This window comes from Ambystoma mexicanum, chromosome 11 (genome assembly GCF_040938575.1).
Source record: "Ambystoma mexicanum isolate Mex_15411 chromosome 11, UKY_AmexF1_1, whole genome shotgun sequence".
Classification (NCBI taxonomy): Eukaryota; Metazoa; Chordata; class Amphibia; order Caudata; family Ambystomatidae; genus Ambystoma; species Ambystoma mexicanum.
The window spans coordinates 1,284,381,087-1,284,405,827 of NC_090934.1; the positions used below are offsets into that span (position 1 = coordinate 1,284,381,087).

General features: G+C 45.0%; 1 protein-coding gene across 1 annotated transcript in view; it reads right to left on the reverse strand.

Moving 5' to 3' along the window:
- Positions 1-24,741, reverse strand: part of TM2D3 (TM2 domain containing 3) — a 202,143-nt gene that overhangs the window by 89,993 nt on the left and 87,409 nt on the right. The window contains exon 3 of the mRNA XM_069624763.1: positions 12,136-12,293. Coding sequence (XP_069480864.1) covers positions 12,136-12,293 — 158 coding nt within the window. The remainder of the gene's footprint in view (positions 1-12,135; positions 12,294-24,741) is intronic.

Genomic DNA, 24,741 nt, shown 5'->3' on the forward strand with positions numbered 1-24,741 from the left:
TATTAGGAACAATGTTATTTTTTGCTGCTTTCCCCTCCATAGACATCTATGTAAGACCCCAACCTTTTGTTTTGAACCTATCCTGATTTTTTAAGTTGGGTACAGTCTTTCTGCTTTACTTACCTTGCTTAGTTCAACTGCTGGGGGGGGCACTGATCAGTCTCCAGTGCAAGGGGACACTGCCGCCATTATGAAATTCCTTGTTTATTTTAAGCGGCACACATCACCTTACAGTTAAGTGTGGCAGGGGTAGCTTATATCCCCTTTTCTTTTGCTTTAAGTAACATTTATGTTACTTGCGTGATGTGTCCAGGATGAGATGGTGGCAGTAGATAATTTTGTACCGTGTTTAGCTTTTCTCACATGCAATTTTGCATTTTACTGTGTAATGCCTTTTAGAGTCCTGCATACTCTAAAATGGCAGAGCCACAACACTTCATCTTGGCCTTTGGCCTTCTTCCTGCCCTCTCAGGGTTGATTTTTCCATGAGGCAAACCCTTTTGTAGGCGAAACAGTATTATGTGTTTGTGGCTAGATGTGGGGGCTGGAAATGTGTGGCCCCAGTCCACATCCTGATCATAGTGTGTCTGTTGCTGGGCAGTTGTGGTGGCCGGAGGGTGTCCACAGCCCATACGAGTTTGAATTTATTTATTTATTCATATTTGTTAAACGCACAACAGCCCATGGGCATCGTGGCACTGGTTACATACAGTGAGAAGCTTAGTTACAGTAGAAGCAGAGCTATAATTTTACACATGTTGCAGAATACATAGAGTTAGGTGCAGTGGGAAAAGAGGGGGTAAGAAGTTAATAGGGTTAGATGCTAGTTGGAGAGAGGTTTTCAGATTTCTCCGAAAGGCAAGGACGGAGGTTTCCGCTCTGAGGGAGGTAGGGAGCAAATTCCATAGCTTGGGTGCTGTGTACGGGAAGCTTAGCCCTCCTCCTTTGGTTCTGTTGATGTGTGGGACACTGAGTTGATTGGTGTTGCGTGTTCTGATGGGTCGGGCTGAGGTGGGTCTGGATAGTGTTTCTGATAGGTATGAGGGGGCCATGGCGTTGATGCATTTATGCGCGATAGTAAGGATTTTAAAAGTGATGCGGTCCTTGACTGGAAGTCAGTGGGCTGCCTGTTTGGCTCCAGAGATGTGATCTCTTCTAGGAATGCTTAGAGCTGCTCTTAGCACATTGTTTTGATAGAAGTGCCTGCTAAGAGAGCATTGCAGTAGTCTAATTTAGCACCTGTGGTGTTTCCTGCTATTGAAAGGTAATTGGACTTGGTTAGGAAGGGTTTTATGGCATTGATGAGTTTGGTGCTTAGGGCCGGGGCCGAGACAATGGTATTGACTTGCTTATCCATGGATAGCGTGGCGTCAATGTGAACCCCTAATGTTTTTACGGAAGATAGAACAGGAATGATGGAGTTTTCAATGTTGGAATAGCGGCTGTCTAGCTTGGTTAAAGTAGAATTTTGACCGAGGATGAGAATCTCCGTCTTGTCTCCATTGAGGCAAAGGCCATTCTCAGCCATCCAAGCTTGGATAGTGGCGTAGATTTGTTGTAGTGCTGCAGCATCTTGGACATAGCAGCTGGTTAGGGGTAAGAGTACTTGGCTATCATCTGCATAGTTGGTATGTGCAATCCCAAGAGCATAGAGTTTGTCAAAGAGCGGCTTTGTGAAGAGATTGTATAGCATGGGAGCAATGCATGACCCTTCTGGGACTCCGCAATGGATGGTGGTGGGTGCTGCATTTGCTATGTTAGAGAATACTTTCATTGCTCTGCCTTCTAGGAAGGAGGAGATCCATGAAGATGCTTGAGTGGAGAATTGTGCTGCTTGCGTAAGGCGAGTGGTGAGTGTTTTGTGGTCTGCCAAGTCGAAGACAGACTGAGAGGTCTAGGGGGAGGAGGAGGGCAGGCTTGCCTTTATCCAGAATTTGAGTGATTTGGTTTTTTAGGTCTAATAAAGCAGTTTCTGTGCCGTGCCCTTTAGGGAACCCAGATTGCCTCCCCCCTTCTCTCCCCCCTCCCCCCAAGATAGAATTGGTCTCAAGGTGTAGTTGAATCTGGCTGTGAGCAACCTTGTCCAGTATTTTTTATAACCACAAAAGTGATGTGTGGCAATGCTCTGGGCAACCCTCCACACCACCGTTTTTTAGCCCGTCTGCGTCATTGCAAAAGGGGTCCAGCCATATGCAAATCAGTCAGGTACTGCCACCAATGGTAGCACCCCAGCCCGAACTGCTAGGCCAGGTCCCCTCTGCACAGAAACACAAGCAACCTCAGACATGTTTCGGCCTTGTTGGGCCTCCTCAGTGAGGTGCAGCTTGGTTCCCTATGGCGCAGCGAGCAAGGGACCCACGTCTGGACATACCCTCTCTCACATATTGAGACAAACTGTGACCACAAAAGTGATGGGTGGAAGGTTTTGAACAAATCTGTACCACTGGTCTACCAAGTCTAAGACAGCCAAGAGGTCTAAGGTGGAGGAGGAGGGCAGGCTTGCTTTTATCCAGAATTTGAGTGATTTGTTTTTTTAGGTCTAATAATGCAGTTTCTGTGCCGTGCCCTTTAGGGAACCCAGATTGCCTTTACCCCCCTAACTCCCCCCCCCAACATAGAATTGGCCTCAATGTGTAGCTGGATCTGGCTGTGAGCAACCTTGTCCAGTGTTTTTTATAGAAATGGGACGGTGGTTATGAGCCGGTAGTTGTTGGGTTGGGCCAGATCTAGTGATGGTTTTTTTCAGGAGGGGACGTACCCATGCCTCTTTGAGACTGTCAGGGACTATGCCAGTTTTGAATGAAGAGTTGATAAAAGCCGTGAGGAGAGGGGCAAGGTCCTTAGCACAGTCTTTTTTGATCTTAGGTGGCAAATGTCTCCCTTGCAGAGGGAAGGTTTGAGAAGGTCTACAACTTCGAATTCAGAAATGTCTTTAAAGGAGAATTTAGGGAGATGGTGTACTACGTGATCATGCACAGTCTGAGGAGGCCTATTCTGGCTTAATAGGGCTTTGAAGTGAGCCTGGATTTTATTTTGTAAGAGGTCAATTTTGTTCAGCATAGCAGCTTGAATGCTTGTGCACCAGGCTTCATCCTTAAGAATTTCATCAGTGCTGGTAGGTGATGGTGGTGAGTTCCTTAAAGATGGTGAATAGTTCTTTAGTTTGTGAGTTAACATTAGCTATTTGTATGTTATATTTTTAGCATCTGCCTTTTGTTTGATCGCATGGTCTAAAGTTCTTCTGTGGACCAAGAGATCGAGTGAAAAGACTTCTTTTCCTTCTTACATTCTAGTGGTGCTATGGCGTTTACTGCGTTAGTGAGGGTGTCCCTAAAGATATCTGCTAGGATAGTGGGGTCTTGTGAGAAGGGAGGTGATAGGCATGGGGCATTGAGATATGGTCGGATATTATCTGCGGTAAGCTTCTTGGAGATTCTAGCTAGAGTGGATGGGGCGGACGTGTTGATTTTAGTGCATGAGGCTGCAGGAATAGTGAATTGAATGCAATTGTGGTCTGTCCATGGGTAGGCGAGGTTAGATGTGATGGAAGAGGTACAGTTGTGGTCAATAACCCAGTCAAGAATGCGACCTTTAGAGTGGGTGGGACTTTGTATTTTTTGGGTGAAACCTAGATCTCAGAGGTCTTTGGCAAGTGTGTTTGCGACTTTGTCATTGGGATCATTGAATCCTAGGTTTATGTCTCCTAAAAGTAGGGATTTAGTGGATTTTTTGAGATTGTCATTCAGTAAATGGATGATGTGTCCCTGGAAGTCTGCAGAGAGTCTTAGGGTGGCCGATATAGGAGGTGGATATTAATTGTATTATTGGGTGATAGCAATAGTTTTACTGATAATATATCTACGTTACCCTCCCATACATGAGGGCTTGGCCTAATGGATAGGGCTTCTTTGTAGATAAGTGCACATTCTTGTTATTGGTGGGTTCAAGGGTCAACTCCAGCTAGGATAAGAGGAGGACTCCTGTGGCCACTCTGCAGATGATCATTGAAGCCATGATCACTTTGAATAGAAGCATTCTGCTGAAGATCCGTGGATCATCATCACAGCCAACCAATATAGCCTCCAGCAAAGTCCCAGCAAATTCATGCTCCTTTGACTGATCTCCTGTAGGCCTTCAACGGTGCTGCAACCCCTGAATCGCTAGGAACTAGTCTCCGCCCCTTGCTCGAGGATCCTGCCCTTGGAGACCATTGAAAGTGTCCTTAGACCACAGTGTGGATTGACCAGCTCCATCTTCTTAATTGCAATGGTCACCATCCTGAGTTCAAACCTGGGACTCTGCAGACTCTCGGCTTGTGACACAAGAGGAATTCTCTAGTAGTCGCAAATCTCCAGCACGAAAAGAGGCCTTGGAAGCCCAGCTTCTTTTGTCTCTGCCATGAGGGTCGTTTTTCAGAGCATGATCACAGTGTTCATCGCTCTCTCTCGCCTGCCTATTTTCCTGGGGGGTCCGTGAGGTCATCTGCATTGAGATGGTAGCCTTCTCATCATCCCAGGGTTGTCCAGCTGTCCAGTCACAGGAACAGCCTCGCCAGAACATGGAACCCCTAACAAGCCAGACCCAATCCCGATTCCGTAGGTCCCCCTACTCCACAATTAAGTCAACTGTCCTTGTAGTGGCCGAACTAGATGTTTAGTTAGATGGCGAGGATTATGGTGATATGATGCAGACTATAAACGCAGAACAAATTGTCCGTCCCTTGTTTATCACTTGTTTCTGATATCCTTATTTTGTGAAACCAGTCATGTGTTCTTGATTTATGTTCACTAATCGTTTTGTATATATTAATTGGATTATGCACTATAACACATGAGCTTCTCCATTTGTCTGAACACATTAATTCATTTTTATAAATAAATAACCTGCAATTTGCAAGGTAAAAAAAGAATGAGCTGCAATTTTGATTTGCATAAAGTTGTAGTTCGCCTGCCTCGGATTGTGACTGGCATACCTGAGCAGAATTACATTTAGTATTCTGCCACCTCCACACAAAATAAATTAGAACAATTTGTGTTCAATGACAAAAATATTTCCTGCGGGACATCTTTATATGTTTGCTTATATTGTCCCAGTCCCGACCAGAGTTGGGGACGCCCTCAAGTTTAGAACATAGACCCCCCTACAGTAGAATCAACACAGAGTAAATTGGCCCAATCAGATTGTATTGTACTTGTCATTTATGTATTACCATTATTATAGTCCCTATGTGCTGGTAGCGGGAACAGCCTTGATGGACCATGGGAGTGTTGCCGGTCATGGAGTAAGATTAGAATGTCTGTTTGCATTTGGCCAAATAAGGCTTATCAGGGCTAACCAGGCTCCAGTAGAGAGCAACCCTTGCGGTCAGGCATGTGGACGGGTGCTGAGAGGAATCAGGGGATGGCGTGGTGCTAGAGATTCGCTATGCGTTCAGCGTAGCCACATTTTTCTTAGTTCTTTGCTGCATTCTATGTCAGAGTTCTTCGAGAAGCGTAGCCTGGTGTAAGTAGGCAGAGAATTAAGTGAACAGCACTACCAGATTTTGTCATAGTCCTTGCTGTATTCGGATATGTGCAGGTAGCCGTGCCTGCGTCCAGTGTCCACCAGAGTGGTGCGTTATACGTACCGAACAAATTCAGTGGCATATTGTTGTTTGTGTACCCAATCAGGTATTGGTTTCTTTTGTCGATTCTTGCGGCTGTAATAAAAACAGTCAGAGACAGCAACAGTCTGCCCTCCAACTATTAACAAGAGGAGCACAGGTTGCACTTCCAGGTTCTTCTAGGCAGATAGCGTGGCGAGTCTACCCATATATTGTGCGCTTACTGAACCTCCTCAATTGTTACCTTTACCATGGGTGGCCCATCCTATAGTTCATACATGCGAAATAACTGCTCATCCCTCAAGTCCTTCCAGTGCAATTATGGGGCTGAGCTTTATTGCCCTCCTGGAGTAATACACAAGATACCCCCACCTGGCCTTCTGGTGCGAGACATGGCCTTGGCACAATTCCTCCCATGATAATTCCCTGAAGTGCCTCCCAATCTGTCTGTTTGCGATGGAGGTGATTCTATCACAACTACTTAGTACGATTTGCCCGTTTTCCCATACATGCCAGGTGCAGTAACTAAGCAATACTGTGACATTTCATATATGAAGGACTATGTTTCAGATAATGGTTCTTGTGGGAAACCATGGTCTTGATTGGTGTAGGATAGTTTGTGTGGTCCTGCCCACTGCAATAACGGTCGGCGCTGCCTGGTGCTGAGTATTCCTATGTTCGGATTGGGTATTGGAAGGTTTAGAGGGGTTTCAGGATAATGCAGCAAATAGCCAGGTTTTTAGGACTTTTTTGAAGGAAAGGTAGTTCTCATTGCGCGGATGTGCAAAGGAAGAGTGTTCCAGATGGTGGGAGCTAGGATAGAGAAGGCCGAGCCGCCAACTCTAGTGGAGTGATATGGGGGAATAGCGAAGAGGAGAGCTGAGCCCAATTAGGGATTTCTTGGGGGTTGGTAGTGAATTAGTTTGTTCTGAAGGAACTCAGGTCCTGTATTATGTATGGCTCAAGTGTGTGATGCACATGGATTTGAAGGTTGCTCTTAGGCTAACAGGGAGAAAGTGTAGTCGTCTGGGTGCAGGGGTGATATGTTCTCTGGGTGAGAGGGCAAGGAGCAGCCTGGCTGCTGAGTTTCGGATTTGTGGGAGTTTCTTAAACTGGCATGCTGGGGCACCGAGATAGAGGAACTTGGTGTAGTCAAGGCGGGAGATGATGATGACCAGTATTGCAGAGACTCTTTGACAATAGGAGAGGTAGCAAAGGATGTTTTAGAATCCGTAAGTGGAAGTGGCAAGCTCTGGATACGGAGCTGATGTGTTTAAAGAGAGATAGGTCTGCATCCATGAGGATTGATGTTTGTTAGTTTTCTTTTTGTTTGCAGCAAACTGACCGCAATTAATCTGCTTGGGCCCACATTTTAAACGCAATTTTTTTTGGGTTCCCTGCCTCCAATGTTAAGGAACTGGGGAAAAACCCCTGCACCCTTGAAACCCCAAAATACCGAACATGGGGACACCCCCGCAACACCCACTCTCCATGTTCGGTATTTTCAAAAGCATGCGGGCAAAGTGCACAAAAGGTCAAACCAAACATGTGAAATACAATCAAATGTTTGATTCGATCAAACTTTTTTTTTTTCTTTTTTTCAAACGAATAGGCTAATGCTCGTCCATGGTGCATCCAAGATTTTTTTTTACCAGCGGTGGAGGCAGCAGGTGGGGCTCCCAGGGCTATTGGCCAAAGTAAAGTTTGGGGAATCAGAGCAGCTTTGCTGCATATTAGGATTTCTGATTTTCCCGGGTTGAGGATTAGGTGGTTGGTCGTCATCCATAGGTCGATACCTGAGGGGCAAGAGGAGAGGTTGAGAAGTGGGGAGGCTGGAGTCTTGGGAATTTTTTTAAATGATCTGGGTGTCGGCTGTGCAATTGTAGCAGGTAAGGTTGTGTGAGCGAAAGAAAACCGGCAGTGGGTTTAGGTAAAGTTCAAGAGGAGGGGTGAAAGGGAGGCTCCTTTGGCACCTCTTTTCTGACGGGGCGAGGGGAGGAGGAGAAAAGTGGGAGGAGAATGATTTGCGAGCAACTGGAAATAAAAGTGGTGATCCAATGAAGGGCAGAATCTTTGATGCCTAGTGTGGGGAGCTTGTTCATGAGTATTGTGTGGTCAATGGAATCAAAGGCCGCGAATAGATCCACAAGGATGAGTGCAGCACACCCTTCAGAATCAGCAATTGTTTTTAGGTCATCCCAGATAGAGACTATAGATGATTCTGTTACACAGAGGGGTGGGAACCCTGATTGGGTCGAGGAGTCTATTGGCTTCTGTGAAAAGACCAAGTTGCTAATATGTCGCACAGTCAATTAGTTTAGCCTAGAAGAAGGTGTTAGAGATTGGGCAGTAGCTTATCAGGAGAGTGGGTCGAGGCTGGGTTATATCAGTGGCAGTTTGACATCGGAGGTTTTGAAAGCCTCTGGGAAGGTGCTAGATGAGAGGGATATATTGATGATGGAGCGGGCTGCGCTACCAGCACAGGTGGAGGTAAGAATCTTTCTTTAGAAGGGGTGGTGGGCAAGGATCTCCAGGCGAGCCCGAGGGTCGGCTAAGTGCTAGCAGGTTGCAGAAATCCGCCTCGGAAAGAGGTGTGGACGAAGAGAAAGTTGGTAGGGAGGGCGAGGAAAAGTTTAGGATTGAGAGACGGCCAGATGTAGAGAGCAGGAGCCAAGCTAGTTTTGTGGTGATGGTACGATGTCTTTCAAGCGCAATGTTATGAAAGTAGTTGGAAAGTTAATCGCAGAGAGCTTCAGTTAGGGTAGGTGGGGGTGGGGGGTGGTAAACAGCTAGGGGAATTGAATTCACCTAGGATTATGTGGAGGGAATTGAATTCACCTAGGATTATGTGGAGTTTTCTACATGGATTGTTGGAGTTGAAGATTCTGTTTCCATAGTGTTATTTTGGGTTTTTCTTGATTTTGTACAGATGTGCGCTGTTCAGTCTTGTGGGCGAGTGGTGTTGAAGTGAGAAATGTATAGTGCGGTGATCAGAGTGGGGAGACTAGACCTGATGTGCAGAATAGTGCATCAAGGGTGTGTCCTGCAATGTGGGTCAGGTGGGAAATCAGTTGTGTTTGGCAGAAAGTTTCCAGATTGTCTGTGAAGAAGCGGTTCATAGGGTTGGCAGAACATCAAACCAGATAGTGTCCTAGAAAAGTGAGCCGAGGTGCTGGATCAGTAAGAGGGAGTGGCAGAGCGAGTCTGCGAAATTCCAGTCGTAGGAGGAGGAAACTGTGGGTAACGGAGGCCTAAGGTGGAACTTCACGAGAATAGATTTGCATTTAGTGATGCAAGGTAGATTCTTTGTGGATAGTACTGTGGAGGATGGCTAGACCTCTCCCACCCTCCCTTATCCCCGCTCTGCTGGGCCTGTTATGTACTAGCAGGGAGTAGCCATGTCAGAATGCCTTGTGTGTGGTGTTGAAGTCAGTGAACCAGGTTTCAGTAATGAATAGGATGTCTGGATTTTTGATGGCTATGAGGTCAAAGATGTTATGTGTATTTTTGGCGACCAATCTGGCATTGATGAGTACACAGGATAGCGAGAGAGAAATCTGGTGCGTGGTCCGCTTTACAAGTGGTAGTGTGTTGGGCCTGGTGGTGGGGTGCAGGGATATCTGAGTGCATGGAGGGAAGTTCAGTAGGAGGGAATTTTAAAGGGATATTGGTCTGGGATGGGTGTTTTGGACGGGAGGTGAAAAGTGCTAGGACAGGGTTGGGAGTGGGCGGGGAAGGCGGAAGAAAGTAGGGCTGGGATGCCCAGTGGAGGAGAAGGGGAGCGCAAAGTGCCTGTGGCGGTCTGCAGTGAGAATGCCCTGTGCAATTTGTGGGGTGTTTGCGAGGTACAGGAGTGTGTGAGAGGGTAAGAGGGTTTGCTGAATGGGCTGTGTTGGACAGGACGGCTCATGCTCTGCTGAGGGAGGGGAAGTGTGAGTTAGGTGCCTGAGGGGGTGGGGTGGAGGGCAGTGAGGTGGTAGCCGAGGGGCGGTGTAACATTGCCACACATGAGGGTGGGTTCAGCAGAGCGAGTGGTTTATAGTGCGAGATGTACGCTGAGGTGTAAAGATAGGGGAGGTGGTCACGTGCCAGCAAGCTGCCTTATTTCTGTGCTGTGCTGGTGGGGGCAGGCTGGGTTGGAGTAGGACGGGCGGAGTGAGTTGTGTGTGAGTGGGGATGGGTGTGGTACATCTGGGGCCGGCATGGCATGGCGAGAAGTGAAAGCTAAAATCACCTAGAATCAACTTTGGCACACCAGTTGAAAGACACTCAGGTTCAACTTTGGCATAGTAATTAACTTTGGCACTGTAATAGAACCACCTAGATTTAACTATGATGGAGCGAAGGGAAAGGGCCTACATTATTATTATTTTTTTTTAAATGTATTACCATTGGTTTCCATAGAAACTTTTTAGCTTTTACATGATGTGTTTCCAATCAACAAAAACGATGATGCAACACTGCAGTATATTTAAAAAAAGGAGAAAAATAGGAAATGAAGAATCAAAAGAGGAGAAGATCGAAAATAAATCCTTTTAACTATAGTGTAGATTAAAATTTTTAACGTTCATACATTTCCTTAAAATGAAAGTAAACGAACGACATAAAAAGTTAATCTTTCATTTTCTTCTCGTTTATACCAATTAAAAATTGATTTAGTCTTTCCTTTTCTACTCCAGTTTTGCAAATATGAATGACACCAAGTCAAGCAGGGAAATGTTAGTGACAGCCTAGTCCCTTGCAGGTGAAGTTGCCAAATGTCATCTTTGGTTAAAGTTCGATAGTCAGCAAAGAATTATCGTAGTAAATTGAATCGGATGTCACCCATTGCTTCACAATTCATAATCAGATGGCGTAATGATTCTCGTTTCTGTCCGCACAACCTGCACATAATCTCTTGCTTCTTTGACTTTCCTTGCTTCAAGAATCTCTTTAGTAGGGAATAAACTGAAGCACCCTACATTTACTTTGGCAACAGCAAAGGAAAACACTCACATTTTACTTTGGCACAGCAATAGAACACCTAGATTCAACTTTGGCAGAGCAACGGGGAAAGGCTGAAATTCAACTTTTGTGCAGCAACAGATACACCGAGATTTGACTTGGCACAGCAATAGAATACCTAGATATATCTTTGGTAGAGTGAAGGGCAAAGGCCTATGGCAACAGCAAAAGAAAACACTTGGATTTAACTTTTGTACTGCAACCGAAACACCTAGATTGAACTATGGTAAAGAGAAGGGAAAAGGCCTAAATTAACTTTGGCAACAGCAAAGGAAAACACCCTGATTTGAATTTGGCACAGCAATAGAACACTTAGATTTAACCTCTGGGTGTTTTTTGATTAAATGAATGGGCTGAATTTAAATACATTTTTCTGCCTCCTTCCGTACTGTTCAACGGGTACAGACTCATCAAAAACATTTTAAATGATTAGTTTATGTTTTTCTTCAAAGGGAATCTAATATTCAAGCCATGTATGGCTTTAAAGAGATCCAATATTTAATTATGATGGTAATCTGTATAGTTTTGCAAAGCACATACACCCTCCTGCCATCCCTTACTTTGTGTACTAAAGAGACCATAGCTTGGGCCTATATGCCTGCCCTCTTAAATGCAGCACACACCTGTACAGAGGGAAATGAAATGGATTCCCAGATCTAAGACTCTCCTAATGGAATGCAAACTTGCTAATTAGAATAGTTATTAGGTATGCAAAAGGTTATCCTCAAGGTTTGGAATACCCAAAGACTGAGGATGAACATCTGCATCACAGAGGAGATGGGAGGTATTCATTTTATTTATTTGCATTTTTAAAACACTCACGCAGCCCGGGGGCATCGAGGCGCTGTTACAGAAATGTTTGTTTGTTGTTGTCTTAGTTGCATATTTATAAGGCGCTTGAATACCCAAAGGTTTCTAAGCGCGGACCCAGGGATCGAACCTGTGTTGCTTCGCGTCTTCTTGCTTCCAAGGCGAGCATGTTGCCACCGAGCTATCCTCCCGGGAACTCAAGGTGCCTGTGCATGGTCGTTCCACCACGGCACATGAGCTGAAATTAATTTTCCATTAAAACTCTTACCTCAGGGATAATACATTTTAGTTGCAAGCCACTAGCCAGGCATAAAAAGTCATCCACCCTCTCAATTCTTCACATCCAGCACACCATTTCTAACTCATCTATTGTCATTCGCCAATGGAAAGTGGCAAGTACACATTTTAAGGCCTGGTTACATTGTCGAACATGGATGAGCAAGTGCTGCACTCATACAATAAAACAAAAGAGACTGGCATGATTCAAGAATCTGTGAAATAATGCACCGGAAGGTAGCATCCTTATATGGAGAAAAAAGTAGTGAATGAACTGAACAGCGTAAAACAGGTCAGCAGAAACTGTATGCATTACAAGTGTGCATATATAAATGCCCGGCAGTGGACATATTGTAGACAAATCTTATGACAGATATTTTAGCTCACTGAAAAAGTTTGCAACACGTCATTAAAACTTCTATAAAATAAAAATGTTTACTTACAACACAATGGACTTGTGGTTTCACTTTGCAGTCAAATGTGGCTGGCTTCCCATAAACACAGGAGTGGTTGGTTTCACATATAATACAATCTGGAGATAATCTGCTACAAAGTCCACCACTTGGACACTTAGCCAGATAAGAGGGTGATTCAGTGCTCTCTGTGGAAGTTAACAGACTTCAGTTTACAAAGCGCGTAGACAGTTCCACATAACTATTTATTTTATGAAAGCTGATAAAGAATGCAGGGATTGAAATGGAAATGTTCTTTCCAGGAGCTAAATACAGCTTCAAGGTATCCAGCAACACCCAGACTGCAGGTACTACCTCTGTGGAATGAGGACTTAGTAGGTGTCGAATTGCAAATCTAACTCTAAATGCTCCTTTAGACATATTTACAATGTTGGTCATTTTTTATCCCTCCCAAAAAATACCCTTATGTGAAGCCACCATTCCCCTCCTCCAAATACAATTTTGCACCCATTTCTTTTTCCTGTAGGATTGATGTGGAAATTACATAAACACAAAAATAAAATGGGCGCTTTTCATTTATATACTGTCTCACTGCACTATGGGTGCTATATCGTGCACTTTGGGACTGGGGCCACCCAGTCACCTTCAAATGTTTCAGAAACTACTATATGTATTTACAGCGAACCAAAAAGGAGAAATATCTGTAATGCTTTATTTTTTTTATTTTTTATTTTAGTATTTGTATAGTGCGCTACAACCCAAGGGCATGGAGGCGCTGAGAAGAATATGTATGCTGGCTTGCTTAAGATAGCGGCCCAGTACAATGGATTAATACAGTTACATAGTTTACAATAGGTTACATGTCAAGTACAGTAAGCAGTACAGTATTCAAATGATGGCGATAGGGGGAGGCGAGTCAAACAAAAAGCTTCGTCTTCAATGCTTTACGGAAGGTTGTGTGGGATTCGATCATCCCGAGTTGGGCAGGGAGGGTGTTCCAGTAAGTTGCAGCCAAGGTAGGGAAACTGGAGCCACCGGCTCACTCTTCGTGTATGAGGAACAATGGGGCGATTCGTGTATGCAGACCTGGAAGGTCTAGTGGGTGTTTTTTTGATGATCCTCTGAGCTAAGTAGATGGGTGCCAATCCATGGATGCATTTGTGTGCAATGGCCAGTGTTTTGAAAAGGGTCCTTTCTTTGACGGGCAGCCAATGAACCTGCCTTCTAACCCGCGAGATGTGATCCCTGCGAGCTGTACCAGTCGCGGCCCTCAGGGCATTATACTGAGCTACTTGAAGTTTCAACAAGTTCTTTTGGGATGTACCGGCATAGAGTGGGTTAAAGTAGTCTAGCGTAGATCCGATAATGGCCCTCGCAATGGTGATGCAGTTTTCTTGTGACAGGAACGGCCTAACTGCATTGATTAGTTTGGAGTGGTAGGCAGCCGAGGATGCAATAGCATTAACCTGTATCTCCATGGTCATGCTAGGTTCCAGGTATACACCCAGTGTCTTGATGGCTTGGGACACAGTAATGGGAATGTTATCTATTGTAAATGAGCTTTATTGCGTACCGAGTTTACTCAGTGTGACTGTGGATCCAATTACCAGGAGTTCTGTTTTCTCACTATTTAAGCACAGCCAGTTTTCTGCCATCCAGGACTGGATTGTGGAGTAGATGAGATTGAGAATATTCCTATCTGTAGGGTAGTCACCAGTCAGTGGGATAAGCACCTAGGTGTCGCCCATGGCGTCAAGAAGTTGGAACAGTGGCCTATGAAGAGGTTGTAGAGAGTGGGTGATATGCAGGTCCCTTGAGGGACACAGCATTTGATAGGGCTATGGACAGCACTCGAGGAGTCAGAGAACACCTTCATCACTCTCTCTTTGAGAAAGGATGATATCCGTTCACAAGCTTTCGGGGAGAAGTTGGCAGTGGAGGACAGATGATGACATAGGGTCTTGTGATCTACCAGATCAAATGCCGCAGACAAGTCTAGCACGAGAAGGAGAGCTGGCCTACCAGAGTCTCTTACATCATCGATTTGATTTTTGAGATCCAGTAGAGCTGTTTCTGTGCCGTGGCCTGAAGCCAGATTGGCGCAGACCTAGGAGTAGATTTTCTTCCAAGAATTTTTGAACTGGCAGGTAGGCTGTTTTATCAAGTATCTTTAGCAGGAAGGGGACTGCAGTGATCGGTCTGTAGTTCCCTGGTACCATTGGATCAAGGGATTTTTTTTTTTTTTTTTTTTTTAGGAGTGGTTGGACCCAGGCTTCCTTCAGGGAGGTAGGGACCTGGGCTGAGCGGAAGAATGAGTTAATGAAGGCGGTGATGAAGGGGGACAGGGCATGGGCGCATTCCTTACTGATGTGTGCTGGGCCTGCATCCCCTTTGCAGTTGGTTTGGTAGATTTGATAAGATCTATAACTTCTGCTTCAGTCATGTCAGAGAAGTCAAAAGTAGGTACCTCCTCAGCTGTGATGGTCAGAGGAGTAGGGGGACGTGTGTCTATGATGGACAATAGAGCTTTTTGGTGCGCTAGACTTTTAGTTTGCAGAGTGTCCAGCTTATCTAACATGGCAGTTTGAATAGTGTTGCACCAAGACTCATCCTTGATGATGGTAGATGGAGGGGTAGTAGGAGTCCCAAGTTCCCTGAATATTGCAAAGATCTCCTTGGTCCCAGATTTGGCATTGTTAATCCTTGTATTGAAGGATGCAGCTTTAGCCTGAGTGATGGCTGCTTTGTATTGTCTAGAACAATTTTTGAAAGCGGTTTTGGTGGTTTCGTTAGGGTTTTTCTTCCAGGTTGCAAGCAAGGTCCTTTTTAATGAACGTAGTTCCATAAGTTCTTGGGTGAACCAAGCATTGGAAGGCTTCATTTATTAAGTTTGAGAGGCGCTATGGTGTCTACTGCGCAAGCAATGACTTGATTAAAGGCATTAGCGAGGAGGCTTGGATCATTGGGGAATGGAGGCTGGAGAGCAGGAGCTAGGAGGTGTGGAAGAAGATTTTCTTTTGGGCCCAAATAGTTTATTTTGGGCAAATCCATCCTGCAGTTTTCAAGCTACATGGGTTCAATGGAAGAAAATGGTGTAACTATGGAGAAATAAATGGGAGAAGGCAGAAAACAGATTTTTTTCTTTGCTTAACAACTTTTGACACCTGCCCATCCATAGGAAAATATGCATCATTAAAATTCTAAGAGGTTATGCCAACCTGGATAATGAGCGGAAACACACTTGTGACGTCAGTCAAGGTGAGGATTAGAAATTGAGTATTTGAGACCCAAAACAGGCCGTTCCTACCCCTGAAAAGGAAGAAGACGGCCAAACACAGGCAAAGGATCACAGAGATAGTGTGTGAAAGAAGGTAGCACAGGCATTTTCATTCAAGGCGCGTGAGGGGGGCTCTGGGGCAGGGCCGTCTATGGCTTTGGACCTCGTAGGCCCCCTGTCCCATTTTGGGAAGGGTTTTTGTTCCCCTGCGGGTCTTCTCCTGGACCAGGTCCCACATATTCCTTGTTTTAGATATTATGCAGGTAACACTATGATTCAATCTAGGAATGTGCTGGGTATGCAAGCCGACATGATGGCCTATGCCATTGTTATGCAGGAAAATCAAAATTGATTTAAATCCCGGTATGTGCTAGGTGTGCAGACCAGCACTATGAGTCAATGGCCCTCATTACAAGTTGGCTGGTGCAGTATCAACGTGCCGGTATTAACGTTTACCGGCACGTTACCTCACTGGCCAACTACGATTTTGCCGGCAAGGTGGCCAGAATGACCTCCAGCTAAAGGGTGGAGGTAATTTCGCAAACCTTACTTGCAAAAATCATCGTTATTACAGGGGCCGTTAATGGCAGCACCTTTACTACTGGCACACTCCCCCATAGAGTCCAATCGGACTCCATGGAATGGGAAGTTACACCGCCACTCGGAATTCCACCAGACCGAGGGCTGGTAACGGTAATACAGTTTGACGGTATCCTGGTATATTTACTGCCAGGATACCGGCAAACTTGTAATGAGGGCCAGATGTATGAAAGATAATTGATTTTGTCAGCAAACGCAAAGAGACACTCTGGCAATGCTACCATTATGCCACAGGGCTGATGAATTAATTACTCTGAGAGCTACGAATGCAAGTAAACATACAGAGCTCTGTAGTTGTGATGCAGGTAAACAATAGGAGTCCAGCTTGCTATATTTTAGGGATGCAGGCATACAAGATGAGTTAATCTAGCTTAGATGTTTGGAATGCAGGCTTAACAGTTCGCTAAACACATTTCATACTTTGAAACCACAAGGAACCATCTAGCTATGTGGTTGATGTTCCTGTAGGAACAATGAGTTACTACTAGCTATCTGTTTGGTATTCGGCAAATACACAGAGGTATGCAACTGTTATGCAGGCATGCACAAAGGGTACATTTAACTTCACAATTGTTATGAAGATAAAACAAAGAATTAAAGTTGGTATGTGTTTTGTACTCGGGCTGAATTAATCAGTTAATCTAGCAACGGACTAGATATGCATTCTGAAATATGCTGAGCATTACAAATCTTTATTAAGGCAAACACAGTGTTTCAAACTAGAAATATGCTAGGTATGCGAGCATACAACTAAGTTATGTCATTATTATGGGACTTGGGAGCGAACCAGTATTGCTATGTGCATGGTATGCAGACGCCTAGAACTGAGACAATCTATGTGTTGATTATGCTATAGAATATAAGGACAATTTGATATGCTGAATATGCAAGTATACAACATAACAATGCAGTTTTATTACACTCAGAAACAGTGGATCAATATAATCTTGTGCTAAGTACACAAGTATCCAACTGACCCATACAACTGCTATGAAGGCATAGCTATATGCTAGGTATGCAAGCAAATGGAGTAGGCAAATGCAATGCAGGTAGTTAAATGAGGTAATATTTCTAGGATTTAAAGGGGTAGTTTGGTCAGAAATATTATTGGCCTAATGGATCGGGCAAGTATTTCAGAGCATATATCGATTGTTCTTAAATACATTTCAAATGCAACTTACTAGATCTTTTCTCTCTTTAACACATGCAAAAACGATGGCCGGGTACTGCCATCTTGTGATATTCTTATCCGTTGATCTATCGCCCTAAGTTCAAGTAGCCTCTCAGCACTGATTCGGTTCACCAGTCCCCAACGGTGACATCAGTAGACTCGCTCAGAATGAGCACCACCTATTTCAATGACTTTAGTGGGCAGCGTAGCCAAACATGCCCCGTCATCACCAGCATCATAACATTATCTAAGGCAGAACCAGGAACTTAAACACACACATCCACAAAAAACACAAAACTTTTGTTCTTTTTTACTAAACGGACATAAACATTTTATTTTGAAGAAAACAGGAATAGTCGGGAGTGTAACAAGTAGCTTTCATTTTCACACAACGATGAAAATAGTAAAGTTAATGAAAACTTTTTCGAACACAGTTCATAGCTAGTGAACGTTGCATCGCTCTAATTTTTGGTGCAACTGTGAAGAGTGATCTAATGCCGAATCCGATCATCGTTTCATTAATCCAAGTCTTTCCGTTCTTCACAGAAAGTTATGTTCCATGACCGATGAGTAATCTATGCACATTGCGCTCAATTACAGAGGAGAAATGAGTGCTTTCAAATTAAAATACATGCAACACTTTCACATCCGCACGTTTCTATAACCTCTAGGCTGCCATGTTGCTCTTTGTTAGTGCAACCGCGAAAGGATAGATTGTTGTCTGGCGATCGTTCCAGATGATAGTTCTAATATATTTGTTGTTGAGGATTATTGTCCAAAATACTGTTGAAGAAGCCGTCGGCCGGTAGGCTGTACCCATGACAGGCACACATCGGAATCAGATAACTATGTAAAATCGAGAATGCAAAAACATACTTCAGTACCCACTTTATAATTGAATATAAACAATTATATTCAATTACTTAATTCTTAAGTTGGCAATAAATTTAAGTTACAATTAACTTGAACAATGTCTGTTCTTTTGGGTCAAATTGAACATTCATCCATCACAACGTTCATCATGTAGCACACTTTCCATCCACACTTGGATAAATATTATTTAAAATATTGCTTACATTGTTTTTTGAGATTCCATTCTTCTGATGTGATGGAGGACCAACCGCTTCGAAAGACAGAAATAGAAACTTAACTTGATTTGGGGATTTGTATTGGCATTTCCCTGAGGAACCATGCAGCAAGCTGCATCGAGGCTCAGATATAGCATCTAGTGGGGAGAAAGCAATACAGTACAAACAGCTATTTGAAATGTATACAAACAGGTGTTTTCAGTGGCTTCCTGAAAATAGCCAGGGACTCGATCTGTAATAGAGCGGGAGTGAGTTCCAGGCACGGGGACCAGCCACCGAGAAGGGCCTATTCCTCCCAACAAGTGGTTTTAGAAGGGGTTGGGGGGGGGGGAGATTACCAAAAACCCGCCGGGAGTGCAGCACGTAGGATTGTAAATCATAATTTTTGATGTTAAATATGCTAGAGCCAAGCCACGAATAAATCTAAAAAACGAGGCACAGCAACTTAAACTGAATCCTCTGCTGGATCGGAAGCCAGTGAAGACTTCTGCGGAACTCAACTGGTGATTTCAGTTTTGCGCCACTAAGAGGCGCTGTAGCTGACATATTGGACTGCCTACAAGGAGCACATTACAATAGACTAAATGGCTTTGGTGAGAGTACCTACCACTGCCGATCGATCCTGCTCTGATATAAAAGGGAGAAGAGGTTTGAGAAGCTTCATTTGGAAGTATACAGACTTAATTATCTGATTCACCTGCAATTGCAACCCAAACCAGACTGCCAAAAGCATCCTAGGTTCTTTACAGATTCTGTTTATTTGGAAGCAATCCGAATAGTGTAAAACAAAGTATTATTGGAAAAAGCTTTGCCAATTTATTATTGGAGCCGAATACAATAATTTCCGTCCTAGTTGGGTTCAACTGAAATTTATTCTCAAGCATCCATAAGCAAACCCGTTCTACGCACTTTACTGCGTAAGCTTTCAATATAGTGACTATTATCATGTCTTTGTGGATTTTCGACATATTTAGTCCTTGAAATTCTTAGTGCAGTGGATTCAAGGACACAACAATGGGACCCTTTTATCTAGAGTTCACAGCATGCCCGAGACAATTTTGTTTTTGGTAACACATGCCACAAAAATGAAAAATATTAGTGGAGATCAGTGTACTGAAAAACAACAAAATATTGTAAACCACATATGATATTTACTTCTATTTTAACTGTACCAAAGCGCCTGTTCCCACTAAATTTTATTTTCTCAAAGATGACCTGAGGCGCGGTGCACATAGGCACGGATTATCCAATACATTAATAGTGATCTATCCCCCAGGTCTCAGCTTGGAGAAGCATTTGCCCAGCAGAGAGTTGGAGGGAGGGGATCGAAGGTATCGTGAAGGAGAGTAGTTTGCAAGAGAGCTGCAGGTAGCGTGTTCCCACATCCCAGACAGCCTTGTGGATGATGCAAAGGGTCTTGAATTTGATCCTTGAAGCAAACACAAAGGCATCAGTTTTTGTCCGGTAGAATGGCTGGAGCCTGAAGGGATAAAAGTGAGGGAGAGAGAGGTACAGGGATCATGAAAGAGTCTTCAGGCACAAACAGTGCATTCCAGGGGTAAGTGAAAGTCAACAAGGAGTAGTTTGGAGGCAGAAGTCACAGGAGGGGGTGTGAGGTCATCACATTCAGAAAGGAAGGAAGACAGACACAGGGCCATGGGATATGCACATAGTGGTGTTGGGGGGAGGAGAGAGGAGAGGAATGAGAGAGAGGAGAGAGAGGAGAGAGAGGAGAGAGAGGAGAGAGAGGAGAGAGAGGAGAGAGAGGAGAGAGAGGAAGAGAGGAGAAAGAGAGAGGAAGAGAGAGGGAGAGAGAGGAAGAGAGAGGAAGAGAGAGGGAGAGAGGGGAGAGAGGGGAGAGAGGGGAGAGAGGGGAGAGAGGGGAGAGAGGGGAGAGAGGGGGGAGAGGGGAGAGGGGAGAGGAGAGAGAGAGCCCCATCTTGCAGACACAAGACTTTCAAAGGAGGAATAGTGCAGGGTGGGTATGAGAGAGGTAGGGACCAACTCTGGGGAGATCAAAGCTACTCCCCCGCCAGATTGGTTGGTCCGAGAGTTGGAGAGGAACTTGTAGACCTCATTGAGGAGGGAGTCAAAGCAGTGACAAAGCTGGCATTGAACCACGCCTCGTTGAGTGTTAGGGAGAATTCTCATTCTATGGCCATTTCCCTTACCTATAGTGTCCCCCAGCAGCTTTGCTGGATTTGAAGGGTTTGTTTTTTTCTCCTGCTAAGAGTGAGACTCTTTTTCCCACTCTTAGGCATTTTTGCTATGTGTGTTCCAGGCTATTTTTGTGTTTAATGTCTATGGGGTTTTCTCTCACCTCCATAGGAACCATCTTTATTCACATGTGTTACACAGCACCCTCCATGCAGTGACACAGGGGTGTCGTAGCGACCCCCAAACATAGACTCCATACCCTGGGACTGACTACTGTCTCCCCGGGCATGTAAAGTCCCAATTTACTTTAATAGTAAATTTTTATGAACTAAACCAGTACAAACCATCTTACAATGGAGGTACTGGAAAGGTTAATAGTTTTTCCCTTATGTTCATTTTCGAGAGGGTACCGTATAGTCCCTCTCTCAAAAGTTTCTGGCTGGTGGCAGTGGATACTACTGTAAATATTCGACCGCAAATATTTTCCTATGGGATTTTCCCATTGTTCGAGGCTACCACATTTTCTGACAGCCTCTAACATACCGCCGGTGTATTTTAATATTAACTTTACTCTGGTAGGTTTTATTTGCCAGAACTTTAATATAACTTCTTTCTCGTGTCTTTCTCTAAACTCCTAGCTCAGGTCGGGGATCCTTTGTTCGTCCTTTTGGCGGGCTTCTGCCAAAGAGCCCTCCTTTCGGCGCCACTGAGTCTGGGGTGGGTCCATTGTGCGGGAAGGGGAGCAGGACCCCTGGACAGGGTTGCCTCAGCAACCCATGTCACACTATCCTGATAGGCTGGAGGGTCTCCCGCCAAGAGGACCACTCCACTGTGTGAGTGACAGCTAGGCTGTATGAATGGGGATCTTTATGCATAAAAGCAGGGTCCTGAGGACTCGAAGAGCAAGACGTTGCCACTGGAACTAAGAAGCCGAAGAGGAGTGAAGCCAAAGACATCTGCAACGACTGAACCACCGGTGAAGCCCTGCTGCAGCGTCTCACCACTTTTCTAAACACGACGAGAGAAGATCGTCATCTGAAAGAGCCTTCTTCCCTTGAGCTGGTGGGGCCAACCAGTTTGCCAATTGCCTTCCCGGACCTGCCTTGGTCGAATCGCCAGTACCCTGTACTCGGAGGCCAGATAGCCAGGCACCAGTGCACCCAGACCACGATTTAAAGGAGCGTACCTTTTATTCGTCGGGCAGCACCGCGGCTGGTTTCATCCCTGGGTAGTGCAGTAACTTGAACCATCCTCCACGACGAGAGCCTCATTTCCTCTGATGGATCCCCCGAACTGCATGGACTACCAGGAACAACCGCCACCGCAGGAGCCCCTTCATTTTAAAGGTACATTGTTCCGCCAGGCCGCCCTTTCTGCGTGGTAGAGCTAAAGGTGTTTTAAATTCTTTACCTACCTGTTGGGTTGGCCGCCCCTCTCTCTTAAACATTGTCTTTCACCTTCTGCATCCACCTTTTCAAAATCGTTAACCAAAGACTTGACTGCAGCTACAAGAACATTTTGCTCCTGGGCCCTTGCCCTGTACCACTAACTCTGGCACAGGCCTACTGACGCTGGCTAAATTTGTCAGAACTGCCTTCTCTAGATTGCTTCTCAACTAGAACTGTGTTGGTGTACCTACTTCTTATAACCACCCTTTCCTCCCCACTTTTAAACCTTGTGAAATGCCATTTTGCTCAGTTTTCATTTAAGTATTTTCTATACTGATGTACTGCCTTGCTTAAACTGATTCACAAACTTAGGGGGAAGTGTTGCTAGGGTGTGTAAGGAGATATTTCTGTATAACTTGTGTTTTCCCTCCCTCGTGAGAAATTGCTAGAGTGCCACTTGTGTTCGGTTTTCACTATGCCGTTTTGCTCAGTTTTCACTCTTGCTCAAACTTGTCTACAATTTAACTAGGGAGTTGTGTATACTTTCTTTGATCGAATTTAACTGGCTTTAAGAACGGTGATAGATGTGTTTAACTAGAAGTGTATAAAATATATATATATATATATATATATATATATATATATATTCTTTTTACTACAAAGCTTTGATCAGTGTTTCCTTGTTCCATAGTACGGAAGGCCTATTGCGTAAAACCTGAATACTGCTCATCTCCCTCTTGAGATAAATCTGACTGCTCAGCCACAGCTACCAACTAAATCTTTGTGGTACAGACTGATACCAAAGGGGATTTATTGCTCTCACCTATAGTCCTAATCTTCTGTAGTGCTCCCTAAGGGAAATGCACAGGATTCTGCCTAACAGAGAGCAAGGACGTCGAGATCAAAGTATTCAAGAAGGAGGCAGTTGTCACAAGAGGCTTACTAGCTTCTGTGTAGATCTATTCCCGCAATCATAATGATTTCTTCATTGATGCAGGCGCGCCTGGTTGTCATCCACATGTGGGCCTCCACAGCAAGATGTAAATGTGCAAAGACCACTGGTGCATGTTCATATTTGCACATTGGAAATATATATTCCTTCAACCGTTATTTAAATACTGTACACAGGTGTTTCTAGGTGCAACAAGACGGGGGAAGAGAAACAGGAACAGAACAAACAATCTTACTAGTCCTTGTGTTATTCAGATCGTGCAAGTGCAAGGGGGATGGAGAGGAGAGGTACCAGGGGGAGGGAAGGGGAGAGTGCTAAATGCTAGCTTGAGTAAGTGCCTCTGGGGTGGCCAGCTCTAAGTAAGTGCAAATAGGCAGGGGACTTTAGTGATTGCAGATACAGTCCATAGTTCGCTGTAGGCCCAGAGGCAGTGCATGGGGCTAGTGGTCATGAAGGAGCCTGGTCCACATAAGCTGTGGAACTGCTAGCCCTATTGGGCATGCATTCTATACAGTAAATACAGAATAAGCAGAAATGTGTTTTGTGTTGGCAATAAAAAGGCTGTGGCTTTTTATTAAACAGAATACTACTAAAAACATAACTTAGTATTATGGGTATTCTCCAATAAAAAGGTGTGCAGCGTTTTCTTAGTTCTGTACTTTTGGACACTTGGGCCACGAAATGGAAGTTGCCCTTATTTGCTCACAGGGTGTCCCCAGTGCAAGCTCCCAGGGTTGTGATTTTGGGACCTGTAAATTGGCTGATGAGTACTCATGTGCCTGATGGCAGTTTCCTTCCAGGTCCATGCTGCCTTTCCTGCTCTTCTTTTCCACAACTTTCAGACAACAACTGTTGTCCTGTGCTTGCCCAAAAGTACCTTTTCCAGGGGTGGGCGGTATCCGGGCAAACGAGAAGCCGGGTCTGCGAACGCAGAGTCAGATACAATTAGGTCAGAGTGTTCTTTCTGCAAGTCTGCTCCAGCAGCTCTGCCTACATAGGGCAAATGTGCCCTGGGCCCATGCCAGCATATTGCTACTTGCCCCCGCTCCTCAATGGCCGGCCTGTGCCGACAGCCACTTCGCACCTATATGCTTTGCTTCCTGCCTTTCCCCTCTTTTATTGTTAGAGTATTTGAAGAGAGGGTGAGACACTGGGGGTTTCGTTGTAGGCACAACCTGACTGATGGCACCTTTTGTTGTGTCCCGAGTCCCCTCCCTGTCCAACTCTTCCTGTGTGTCCTGCATCAGGAGTGAACAGGGGGCTTTGGGGGGTAGGTTGCCTTCCTTATGGTCGTCTATCGCCCCACCGCCCCTTATCCCTGCAGTACGCCGTGGGCAGCTCCAAAGCTTAAGGGCCTGTGCCCGTGAGCTCCATGGGGGTGCCCCCCTCATTCTGCGGCACTGGTCATAAGGTTCAGAGGGTGGCCAGGTAACCAGTTAGCGCAGCAGAACGAGAACATCAGCAGGGGAGAGAAAGCAAAAGAAAGCATAAGCGTAAAGGAATGTCTTCAGTTGCTAAAACCTGAGGTAGTCCTGCTAAAGTTTGAGAAAGGCCGGGTGGCTTTGCCAGAGGGAGGGACCAGCTGAGGAGAGAGATTTACCCCCCCACTCTCTGCCTGGAGAAGGGTCTAACCCTCAGAGTTAGAGGTGGATGAGCAGCGGGCTCGAGACGGAAAGTGCTTAGGAAGAGAGCTGGTTGTAGTGTTGTCCACGGATCCAGAAAGCCTTGTGGACAATGCAGAGTATCTTGAAATGTATCCTTGCAGCCACTGGGAGTAATTGGACATATCTCAGGGCTGTAGAGATACAATCCCTTGGCTTGAGGCCAAGGACAAGACTTGCAGTCCTGTTCTGGATAAGTTGCAGAGGGCGAAGAGTAGAGGCAAGAAGATTTATAAAGAGGCTGTTGCAATAGTCCAGCCTACAGAGAACTAGGGCTCTGGAGACAGTGAGCTTCTGGTGGGAAAGTGAGAAAAGGAATGATACCAATGATGAGGTGCAGCT